Source organism: Eulemur rufifrons, chromosome 20 (genome assembly GCF_041146395.1).
Source record: "Eulemur rufifrons isolate Redbay chromosome 20, OSU_ERuf_1, whole genome shotgun sequence".
Classification (NCBI taxonomy): Eukaryota; Metazoa; Chordata; class Mammalia; order Primates; family Lemuridae; genus Eulemur; species Eulemur rufifrons.
In genome coordinates, this window is record NC_091002.1 from 4,880,923 (window position 1) to 4,893,460 (window position 12,538).

The 12,538-nt window shown below is 48.3% G+C and overlaps 1 protein-coding gene across 11 annotated transcripts in view; it reads left to right on the forward strand.

The window, feature by feature from the left end:
• Window positions 1-7,718, forward strand: part of PIGG (phosphatidylinositol glycan anchor biosynthesis class G (EMM blood group)) — a 38,644-nt gene extending 30,926 nt beyond the window's left edge. For 10 of the 11 annotated variants that reach the window (XR_011236427.1, XR_011236428.1, XR_011236425.1 and 7 more), the window contains 2 exons: window positions 3,119-3,282; window positions 6,460-7,718. Coding sequence is in view for 7 of the 11 variants with exons in the window: in XM_069496499.1 (XP_069352600.1) it covers window positions 3,119-3,282; window positions 6,460-6,676 (381 nt within the window). In the remaining 4 variants the exon portion in view is untranslated. Of the gene's footprint in view, window positions 1-3,118; window positions 3,283-6,456 lie in introns of all 11 variants that reach the window. The other variant, XM_069496496.1, reaches the window with a different exon arrangement.
• The last annotated feature ends 4,820 nt before the right edge of the window (window positions 7,719-12,538 follow it).

Below are 12,538 nucleotides of genomic sequence, written 5' to 3' on the forward strand. Positions count from 1 at the left end.
CTTCCCCGTCCTGTCCTCCTCTCCTGGTCTCCTGGTGCTCCCGGCCTTATCAACAGAGCAGCCCATAGTTGTAGGCCTTTCTCTGTCTGTCTCTCTGACCCTGAAGCCCAAAGGTGGCAGGGGTGAAGTTACAGAATTACAGAAATCTGTAAGCCCTCAAGCACCGTGGCATAGACCATGGCTGACACGCCGATTCTTAGCCCTGTCTTGGTGCTGCCCTGCCCCTTCTAACCTACTTGACACTCCATCTCCTTGTAACAGCGGTAGCTCCCCCCACTGTGGGATCCCGCACCTGTGTGGGGAGCACGGGCGTGGAGCCACGGGGTGTGCTGGCCAGAAGTGCATGTGGCCACAGGCCTGGGTGCTGGCTCCCAGCACTTAAAAGCCAGGCGGCCTCTGCCAGGCTCTGCTGTGCCTCAGTCCTTATCTATGAAAAGGAAATAATAAATAGTTCCAGGCTGTTGGGAGGGTCGGGAGCCCAACTGAGCCTGGGCTGTGCGGCAACGTGGTTGTGACTCTGGGCGATGAAACAGCCTCTGGAGTTCACTCTGCTCCTCTGCACAGCGCGGCGGCGATGCCACGGTGGTCATGAGACACAGTGTGGCGGTGGCTGGGCGACGTGTCCAAGGGCCACTAGTGTTCATGCAGCAGCTACCTTCCTGGCACCAGGGACTGCTCAGCAGGCGGAGTCAGCAGAGACTCAGGCCTCGCAGAGGTGGGCCACAGCCTGTCACAGCGGGAGCAGCAGAGCAGGCCCCGCTGCCATCTACGCCTGCCCTCCCTACAACTCTATCCCCCTGCACACCCCCCCGCCAGCTCTCATCTTTCTGCCTCTCCAGGGCCCATTTCTTCAGGTTGAGTCTCTCTCCCTTCACTGTTTGGTTTCTTGGGAGAAGAGCCTGTGGGTTTCTGCCCTGTCCCTGCCCCCTGCCCTTAGCTTGGCAGGTTCTTGATGGCACGGGGCAAGAGCGTGGGTGTCCACACTCATCTGCCTGCCCTCCGCTTCTGCTCAGTCCCTGGGTCTCTCTGCCTCAGTTTCCGCCCTATATGACAGTAATGACATACCTCTTCTGGACTGTTGGTACCAGCAAAGCCTCAGAACACACAGCACGTGCTGTTGGCTGCTGAAACAACACCGTGGTAGGCACTCAGTGCATGGCTGAACCTGCTGGGGTCACCAGGACCTTCCAGGTATCAGACCCGCTCTAACCTCACCACATTGCCCTTAAGGTAGCACGTGGAACTCTGTCCTCCCTCCTCCCCTCCCTCCTGCCGAAGCTGCCGAGTTTCCTGCTGCTCCTCGGTCTCCCTGGGGAAGGGCTCCAGACAGGGGAATTATGTGCTCCCAGTTGCACCTTCCAGGAGAGCCAAGGTGGCCATGAGTCACGTGGATTGATGGGGAGGCATGGAATGGAGGTTAAACCGTAAGGATGGGGCCTAGGGGGCAGACAGTGAGGATGACAGGAAATGCACGTTTCTGAGACGTAGCAGATGTCAGCATGGTGGCCCCCTGGGCCCGCATGTGTGCGTGGAACAAAGCCACAGCTGAAGGGAGTGGGGTTTGACCATTGAGTTTGCTGAGCTGGTGAGCACCAGCCAGAGTTGTTTCATGGGCCCGAGGACAACTGGTTCCAGAGAGGGCCGTGGCCAGGCTTGATAGAGACACAAGCTATCAGGTCTTAAATGCCTTGGGTATCTAAGGAAAAATTGGCATGATAGATGACGGAAGGCCGGGCGCGGTGGCTCACGCCTGTAATCCTAGCACTCTGGGACGCCAAGGCGGGTGGATCGTTTGAGCTCAGGAGTTTGAGACAAGCCTGAGCAAGAGCGAGACCCCGTCTCTACTAAAAATAGAAAGAAATTATCTGGACAACTAAAAAATTAGCCAGGCATGGTGGCGCATGCCTGTAGTCCCAGCTACTCGGGAGGCTGAGGCAGTGGGATCGCTTAAGCCCAGGAGTTTGAGGTTGCTGTGAGCGAGGCTGACGCCACAGCACTCACTCTAGCCCGGGCAACAAAGCGAGACTCTGTCTCAAAAAAAAAAAAAAAAGACGGAATCAATACAGATTGAAGGTGAAGAGGTAGAATCTTAGGAGATCCTTTTTTTGTTGTTTTTTTTGCGACAGGATCTCACTCTGTTGCCCAGGCTGGAGTGCCGTGACGTCATCATAGCTCACTGCAGCCTCAGACTCTTGGACTCAAGCCATCCTCCCACCTCAGCCTCCCAAGTAGCTGGGACTGTAGGCGTACACGGACATGCCTGACTAATTTTCCCTATTTTTTATAGAGACAGGGTCTCGGTATGTTGCCCAGGCTGGTCTTGAACTTCTGGCCTCAAGTGATCCTCCCACCTTGGCCTCCCAAAGTGCTCGGATTACAGGCATGAGCCACTGTACCCAGACGGAGATCCTTTTCTTGGATCTAAAATCCTGCCACTCACATGCAGGGTGAGCTGTGTGGCATTGGCCCTTGTGTCCCATGGCAATTTACCCACCAGGGCTGGGCCATACTGACCAGAATCTTGGCAACAGTCAGATGCAGTCAGTCCTCAGGTCCGACATGCAAGCTGCGTGCGAGTTATCCATCTGCTCCGGGGGCTGTGCTCCCCAGCTTGTTGCTTGCCCTCCCTAAGTAACTCACGACACATGCACAGTGTCACTGTCAAACAGGGCCCAGCCGTGTGGCCACCCTTTAGTCTTTGGTCCAGCGTCGCTCTATCGTCAGGTCCAGGCAGCTGTGCCTCCCAGGGCCATGTGCACCACCCCGTGACAGCAGGTCCGCGTGTTTGTCCTGTGAAAAGTCCATGGATCGGGATGAAGGGGTGAAATCTGCCACAGCCCGTCAGCAGGTTTATATGTGCGTAGTTCCTTACAAGGGACCACACATTTCTTCACAGCCCGTCTCACCTGCTCCTCCCAGGCCTGGAGGGATGCAGGCAGGTGCAGGGTCGACCTGTGCAAGGCCAGTCAGAGACCTGAGGAGCAGCCAGGCAGCCAGCCTGACCAATGTGTGTGCGTGCTGGTGAGGTCACCCAGGCCTCGTGTGCGTGTCACACTGACATCATGGTTATTGGGGCTGTATCTTTGAGAGCCGTGTCTGCTCTGCTCTTGTGTTCCAGGGCAACTCCAACAACATCGCCACTGTGGACATCTCGGCAGGCTTCGTGGGCTTAGACACCTACGTGGAAATCCCAGCCGTGTTCCTGACAGCGTTTGGCACGTACGCGGGGCCCGTGCTGTGGGCCAGCCACTTAGTGCATTTCCTGAGCTCAGAAGCGAGCAGGTGAAGCGTCTCCTGTGTCTTGCAGCACAAATGTGATGGCAGGTTGCCCGGTTCTGAGACGTACCCAGATACGGCTGTCTGAGCTGCACGGGCTCCTCATCAGTCTCCTTCCCTTCGATAGGAAGGAGCCCGCAGGTCGCAGGGATGTGTGCGGGGCCAGGTTCAGGTGCAATGTGGGGCCTTAATGGTTCCCCCAGTTCATACCAGCACATGGTTTCTGGAAGCACAGAAGGAGAATTTCTCCCCCCAGCCGCCCGGTTTTCCTGCTTTCCAGTGGCCAGGTTTGCGGGCTGGGGTAGTTCTTCCTCTTTGGGGACCTGAAGACAAAAGACACCGCTCTTGGCCTCCAGAAACCCTGCTGGACAGTGGAGGACTCTGGAGAGGGCTGCTGGCCAGGGCCGTGCACATTGCGTGTCATCTGTGAGCAGCGGGGGGCGTATCCCGTCCACTCAGAGGCTGACGAGTTGAGTTGGAGAGGCAAGGGTGGTGCAGGGAGAAGTTCAGGGACACATGAGCGCTGTCCCCTGTCACTGAGCGGTCCCTTTAGGCCATGTCTGCCTCACCTACCAGGCTGCCCTGCCCAATTTGGCCTCAGCCCTCGTTCCCTCCAGTCAGCCTGGAGTCTCTCCAGCACCCACGTCACTCGTGGCCTTGCCTCCTGTGGAGCTTTGTGCAAATGTGCCCCTCAGGGACACCCCAGACCGAAAGTGCAGCCCTCCATGCAGAAAAATGCCTGTTTTCTCCACAGCGCACCCACCTCTGGCATTCGCTGCTTCCTTACCGTCTGTATATCGTGTCCCCTAGAAAGGAGGCTTCGTGAGGCCGGGACTTGGCGGCTCTGTTTGCCACAGGACCCTCAGGGCCTGGGCCTGGCCTGGCAGGGTCAGGTGCTGAGTGGTGCATGGGAAGCTCGATCCCGTGCCTCTCAGGCTGGCCTGGGCCTGTGCCTGTGCCCCTGGGCCCGGGCAGTTACGTGACTTCTCTGTGCCTCGTTTTCCCCTCTGTAAAACGGGAGTTGCTGGGGGTTAGATGAGGGGGTCTCCCTTGGAAGTGCTCAAAGCTGCCTGGAAGTGCCAGGGGGTCTCCCTTATGCTCTGTCCCCGGCCCTGCCAGCAGCACCTGTGCCTCTCCTATATGCTCACGTCACGTACCCATGGCATGGCCTGGTCCCCAGAAAGTAGGCGTCTTCTGATGCTGGGCCAGCCTCTCGCACACTCTGGGTGGGTGCGGCCAGGTCAGCCATGTCCTCACACGTGTCCTGCTGTGACCAGAGGCCCCCAGTCCTGGGATCCTTCTGTGGCCTCTCCTGTCTCCACAGTCCCAGGCTTGGATGTGAAGTTGGAGGGTCCCCTTCCTGCCATCGTGAATGGCATAGCTCTTGCTCTGGTGGCTGTTGGCCCCACATGCCAGTCCTGGCCGTGTTCAGGCTCCTCCTGATTAAGGCTCAGTGACACCACAGAGCCCTGCCCGTGTCCTCCCCCCTGCCCCCCAGCAGTTCCTGTGGCCTCCGCTCTCCCTCTGGCTTCTGCCGCACAGCCTCCCGCATGGGGTTGTCCTCTCACCACACCCAGGTGAGCCGGAGGGGTCAGCTCCAGCTGTCACCAGAGACAGCTGCCGGGAAGGTGAGGTGCTGGGCACTCAGGACAGCCCTGTCCTTTGCCCCTGAATGGCCGTAGTGCCCTTCGCAGGACGGTGAGCACTGAAGCAGGAGGAGGAAACATTTATGGAGCATTTTAAGTGACACCTGGTGGAGATGCCAGGGCAACAGGACTAAGGAGCCCCTTTACAGAACACATGTGTACAGGCGCACACACTGCTGCTCTGCCTTTGAGCATTTGCCACCCCTACACGGAGCGTCTCGCCGCTCACCTTCTTTGTCCAGGCCCACAGCACAGACACTCCTGAGCCAGAGGAACTGTCTGCGCCGGTGGCGGAGCTCACGCCCCTCCCAGCTGGGGGCACCTTGCTTTATGTCAGCCGTCCCCAGTGCTCATTCGAGCGCAGTCAGCCAGCAAAGGCAGCCCCTGGGTGACGGAGGCCATGCCTTTGGGAGAGCAGGCGGCAGGGATATGGGACATGGACTGATTACACAGGAGAGACCACAGTCTACCTAAAAACTCATCACGGTGTTCCAGGTGAGGCCACAAAGCTGGCACTTGGATTAGGGTGCTGGAACACCTGACCACCGGGAACACCTGACCACCGGGAACACCTGACCACCGAGGATTAGGATTAGGATTAGGATTAGGACAGGACTTAGGATTCATTACGGATTGTGACTGAGGTGTGAAGATGCTCAAATAATGGAATTTATAATTTTGAAATAAGCACAGACTCACAGGAGTTGCTGTAAGGAATAGGTTAGATGTTTGTAATGGTTTGAAAACAAAGGGAGGACATTAATGTGCTTTGAGGGGTGGTTCCTATTTCTGGAATGCCGTTCTTCATTGTTAATTTGGTTAGCAGACACTTTTGAGCCAGTGTCCTCAGACCAGACCAGAATGACAAGCAGAAAGAAAAGTTCAGAACTGATATTTGTATCGCATTCCATTATTGGTTATATTTTATAATATATGTAATATAATAGTACACAGATATTATTTTTAAATAACTATGCACAATTTGGGGGTGCATTTTCCACAATGTTTTATGGACTGTGGCGGCCCCGAAGAGCAGGGAAGCCGCTGCCCACACCCAGACAGACCGTCCAGACCTCTGGGGGGAGGGGTCCTAGAGAGACCTGGTGTCTGGCGAACACCCTGGGTCCTTGTGTGCGCAGTCGGGTCCTGGGAGCATTTCTGGAGAGCTCGGGTGCGTGCGGAACATGGGAGCTCTCGCCCGTCACTCTTCCGTTGCCTCTGCTTTGTTTTTCTTCATAGCATTTCTCTTTTCCTGACCCGTTAGGTATTTATCTGGTTTTTGCTGTCTCCTTCACTAGAATGTATGCTCCTTGGGAGCAGGGACTAGGGTCTCCCTTCTCCAGGACATCTGGAGGAATGCTGAGACTGTAACTCAGTGACCGGTGGGCGTGTGGGAGAGAGAGCACAGCACCTTCTAGTCCAGGAGCAGGAATTGCTGTAGTCCTTCTCCAAGTGAAAGCGTTGGTTACACTTGTGTCCTCGGCTTATGTGACACACAGCGGCACATGCTAATGCACATTTTCTTTTCTATTAGCAGTGGTTCAGCCCTGAGGCACGCTTGCTTCTGCTACGCGCTGATTGGTTCCATTCCAGTGTCTGCATATATCATTTTGGTGACATCCCTGCGTTACCACTTGTTTATATGGAGCGTCTTTTCTCCGAAGCTTCTCTATGAGGGGATGCACCTGCTCGTCACAGCTGCCGTCTGTGCGTTCTTCACGGCCATGGATCAGACCAGCCTCACCAAGTCTTAGACTAAGCTGGACACTGGGAAAACAATAGGTTTTTAAAGTCTGCTGTTTACTTCATGGATTTGGATATTGTAAAATCTGTTTAAATGCAAGATCGTTCTAAAAATATAGATATGAAATTGATGAATAGTTTTAATTTCTTTGACCACTGTGCCTGAGTTCAGATGAAATAGTAAGTAGTTTAATAAAAGGTCACTTTAAAATACTTACAATTTGCATCATATTTCCGCTATTGACAATCACTCTAGAAACTTCTCAACTTTTAATTTCCTCTGGATAAATTATGATATGACCCAAATATATGTGTGTAAACTGAAGAATAAAAAGGTTTCCAGCCTTTGTGTTGGCATGTGTGAATTTTAGAGAGCCCCGGAGCTCTGGGAGGAGGTGCATCTGCTCCCAGGATTTTCCTCACAGCTCAGAGCTCTCAGAATCCTAAAACCCACAGAGGGCCCCACGGAGCTGTGCTTGATTATGTGGGTTACACGTATCAGTGTTCATGGCACCGGTATAAAATGAAAACTAGGATGAAAAGAATAATCTATGGCATATGAATATAACGTTTTACAGAAAAATAACCATATTTTCCAAAACAAGAATATTCAGTGTATATTTGTTTTACATTTTCGGGAATCTCTGTAATGCTTGGCTTGGTTCTGCGTTCATCTGTTGCGATATGTGTGTTTGGTTGAAGTACATGAAGAAAATTCAGCCTCACACAGATAAGCAGTTGCAGAAAGGAGAAGTGTTTTAATGTCCTTATTCTGATCATTGTGGATGTCCCTTTTTGATACCAGCACCAAAAGTTGACAAATGGTGTTTTCTTAAAGGTTAGTTGGACAACAGAAAAAGAAATGAGCGCAGTAAAAATTGGTGAAATCCTACTGAGGTCTGTAACTGACTTAACAGAATTGTACCCATATCATTTTCCTGCTGTGACAATGTAGTGTGGCTGTGTAAGACATCGTCGCTGGGGGCGCTGGGGGCGCTGGGGGAAGGGTGCATGAAACTCTGTACTATTTTTACGACTTCTTATGAGTCTTAAACTATTTCAAAATAAAATTTATTTTAAAAAAGATTAGTTACAATGTGGAATCTAAAACCGTATTAATGACCTTTCTTGTCCCTGTTGCTTTAAAGCTCACTGATGTTGCACTCAGAATGGATCTTTTGCCCAGATGCGATTCTATAACATCTGCATCGTTTGGAAAATAACAGTTCCCTGAGTTACGTAGATTTCCAAATGTTGACGTAGTTCATTGTTCGATACCAAAATCCCTTGTTATATCACCTCCCCCCCCCCGCCCCGTCTCATCAGAAAAGTCTTTAAAGATTGAGATGCTCTCTTCGGCAGATATTTTCCAAAACTTTAATTTACATGTGAAATCACAAATTTTGTGATTGGTAGCACGTAGCGTGTGTTTTTTTTTTTTTCCTTGAACTGTTTTTCTTCAAGGAAATGTCCGCCAGATACCCAGATCCAAATAACCAGTTTGTCCTTCTCCCAGTAACAATGGTGCTTGGTGACCGAGGCTCGTCCCTGAGACACTTGCAGCTCTGGGTGCGGCTCTGCGCGCACTTCCCCCTTCACACCGCCCTTGAAAAGACGCGTTCACAGGTCAGCGTGTAATTAAATCGGTCACTGCCACTGTTTCTGCAGCGGCGTCCTTGAGGGAAACGCATTTTCTTTGCTGCTGTGTGTGTGGCCGGCGGTGACCACCAGGGCAGGCAGCGCCCTGCCCCATCCTCGCTCAGGCACCAGCAGTTTACCCACAATGGCCTTTGTCTTAAAAACTCTTCTGAGTCGGAAAAATAACGTAATCTAGAAAGAATTAGGACATTGGACTCAAACATTTAAAATCTGGCCATCCAGAAGCAACAGCAACATTTAGTGAATACAATTCGTGATATCCGGATGGAAGAGGGAAGGACAGAGGGCAGGTGCATGGCTAGACTCGCCCCTGAAGATCATGCCATATGTCACTATTTTGAATCCGAAGTAGTTATGTAGTTTTTCTGAATATAACAGAAAAATTTAAACCAAAAGAAAATGCTGAATTTTGAATAAATTTTTTATTATAAGAAATATTCATAAGGCAGTCTTATGAAATTAAAACATTATTTCTAAAACATTGAGATGGGAGTCATGTTGATTTTTGAAAGTTAGCTATTCTCTCGTTTAGTCCCTATCTAATGGCTCCCTGCTGTAAACGATAATAAACTTTCCACACATTCTTCCTTCCCCCACTTAACCAAATTTCTGTAGAATTGGGATTTGTAACCTGTATATTTTGTCCTATAAATTACATAAAACTGGTCGGTTTTAATTCTGTAATGACTCATTGCTCACCAACCCCCCCACCCCGTCCTTTTCCACCTGCTAAATTCTTAATTTTTTCCCTCAATTTGCAGGGTGGATTTTATTGTCTAGTAATTTTTTCAAAAAGGAATCAAGGATGTTTAATTCCGAAATGTTTGCATCTATGTAATATCAGTCTGGTGTCTTTATGCCTTGTGCAGAATTCTTACGCAGTAGTTCCTTCCCTCAAGACATGATAGAAATTGCTGTGCTTTGGTGTTACGTGAGGTTGTGCATGACCTAAAACCAAACTGATTTCCTCCCCTTAGGCATAGCTTGCTTGTATTGGTTCTTTCTTCTTTTCTTTTTTCTTTTCCTTCCTTCCTGCCTTCCCCTTCCCTCTTTCCTTCCTTCCTTTTTTCTGTTTTTATGCCTTTGTCTTTCTCAATTTTACCTTTCCTTTTCATTAGCTCTTACGTAATTAGTAATTTTCCTTCCATTTCCAAAAGTTTTCTAGGAGAGTGTTACTGTACAAATATTTAATATTTATCAATATTTGATTTGTTATCACTTTCTGAAATTGGTTTATTTTTTTCCTAATTACAGGACCCTTCCCACTTAACATCAGCAATTCATTCTGAAAACCTCCTTTTAATGGCAAAATGCTACCTGGGAATCTATTTCCTATTACTTTAAGTGGAAAACTATGAGAATGCATTACACATCACACCCAGGCCCCCAACCAGTTTTATAAAATGTAATTGAACAGTGCAATACCCACATGTAAGTAACATCCCATTATGTTAGGTGCAAAATGCTTAAAACATCACTTCCTGGTCACCAAATAATTAATACGGTTGTAAACAACCTTTGCTGTGTGTCCACCGACACGGCCTCCGGGCACCCCCGTGTAGGCCCCTTCTGCTACGCCTGCAGAGATGCAGAAGTGCCGGCAGTTACATTTGGAAGGCAGCAAGAGATTTTCCCACACATTGTTATGTTAAAATTGATATTTAGTGCATTTTAGGGACACAAATTTCTATATAAAGAAAGGCTGGAAAATGTTTTGTGAGGTACATAGAGCCTATGAATTTGGGTATTAAAGAGGCATCATCCTAGGAAAGCATTAACCGAGACACTATATTTATTCTTTTTTTAAAAAGTATCTTGGAAATTTCCAAGTACATACAAAGTGAGCAGAATAATGAGCACTGGACACCCTGACCCCATTGCAGCAGCCGACACTCAGATGTTCTTGTATATCTCAACCCCCCGACCTCCCAGGCAGTTAATTCTTATACAGTGTTTAGATTTGGAGGGATAATACACAGACATTGAAAAGCAAAGAGCAGACCCAATTTGACAAATGGAAACGTCTGTGTATCCCATGCCTCTTTTAAGGTGTAGAATGTTTCCCTCTTCTAGAAAAGTCCGTCATGGTCTTTCCCAGAGATAACTACCATTTTATTAATAATTACGTTCCAGATGCCCCTCAGCTTACAATGGGGTTATGTTCCAACACCCACCATAAGTTGAAAATATTTTAAGTTGAAAATGCATTTGATACACCTAACCTACCAAATGTTACAGCTCAGCCTAGCCCGCCTTAAACATGCTGAGAACACAGCCTAGCCTATAGTCAGGCAAAATTAATTAACCCAAAGCCTACTTCATAATAAAGTGTTGAATATCTCATGTAATTTATTGAATACCGTACTGAAAGTGAACAACAGAATGGTTTCATGGGTACTCCGTATGTTTTCTACTGCATGCATGTTGCTTTCACACCATTCATTGTAAAGTCAAAATTTTTTAAGTTGAACCATCATAAGTCAGGCACCATTTGTGGTTTTGCCTGTTCTACAAATTCAATTAAGCGAATTCCTACAGACTGGGTGTACTCTTCTGCTTCTAGCTTCTTTCACTCAGAATAGTGTCTGTGGGTTCATCCATGTTAAATGTGTCAGATTCTGTTACTTTTGATAGCTGGGTAGGATTCCATTGTATGGCCGTAGCACAATGTGTTTATCCATTCTCTTATTGCTGGGCATTTGGATTTTTTCCCGGTTTTAGCTGTTAGGAAAAAAGCTGCTATGAATTTTCTTGTACACATCTTTGGACATATGTTTTCATATCTCCTGGATGGATGCCTGGGACTGGGATTGCCAGGTCATATACTAAATGTACTTAAAGTCTAAAAAATTGCCATTTTCCCAGAGCAGTTGACTCTTTTATATTCACTAGCAGTGTGGGAGTTCTTATTGCTGCACATCATAGCCAACATTCTGTATCTTTTTAATTTTATTCATTCTGAAGGGTCCATAGTGGTATCTCATGGTTTTTATTATTTACATTTTATTATTTGCATTTTCCTAATGACTAATAATGTTGAAACTTTGCTGTCTGCTTATTGTTCACTTGTGTATCTTTTACTGTGGTGTGTCTGTTCAGGGATTTGTTGTTTTTTTTTTTTTTTTTTAATATCACAGGCGCTGTCAAGTTTTGTTGAAACATTTGCACAATTTACTTTTCACCAGTCTGTCCTGGCTTGCTTCTAATGATATCAGAGTCGCCTGGATCAATGACAGCCAATGTGCATACTCTGTAGTGTTTTCCACATGCTGTGCCCAATTCAGTATCATTGCCACTGTAGTGCTGGGCACCAGTGTGGCTACCATGGCATAGTACTCTATTTCAGATTTCCTCAAAGCTGGGCAGTTGTGGGCGAGGATGACCAGTTTCGCTTTGCCTTGTCTGATCATTTTCAGAGTCTGCTCATACCCCAGCACGTACTTTCCACTTTTCATAACGAGTGGGAGCCTTGAGTTGATTGACTCCAGTGATTTTTCTCATCTTTCTTGCGGCCACCATCTTCCTGCTTTAGTTGCGGGACGGACCCAACCAAGACCAGCCGCCAAGATGGCCGGGGAGCGAGAAAACGTGTTAGGTTTTTTTGACCATCTTTTAAACTGGCTTGCTTTTTCCTTGATGAATTGTAAGAGCACTTCATACATTCAGGGTATAGATTCTTTATCAGAGGTTTTTTGTGAATATTTTCTCCCAATCTATCACTTATTTATTCATTTTTAAAATGTGTTTTGATGAGCAAAAGTTCCTTGTTTAGATGAAATCTAATTTATCAGTTATTTCTTTTATGGCCATTGCTTTCTGTGCCTAAGAAATCTTCATCTGTTCAGGTCACAAAGATGTGTGTCTTTCTGAAGTTTTTACAGTTTTCTTTGGCTTTTTATTTTGGTTTCCGCTCCATCTCCAGTTAGTTTGGTGTATGATGTGGTGCAGGAGCTGAGCTCTCTCCACTTCTTCCTCTCCTCCCACGCCCCCAGCACAGATCCCATTTATGTCAGCATTATTTATGGAAAATGCTTTTCTTTCCTTTCTGAATTACTTTGGTTTCTTGGTCAAAATCAGTTGATGGAATAAGCATGGGTCTATCTCTGGACTCTAGGGTTTCCGTGGGTCTTTCTGTCTGTCGTTATGCCAGGACCAGACTGTTTCGATTCCTGCAGCTTTATATTAAGTCTCAAAGTTAGATAATAAAGTCCTCT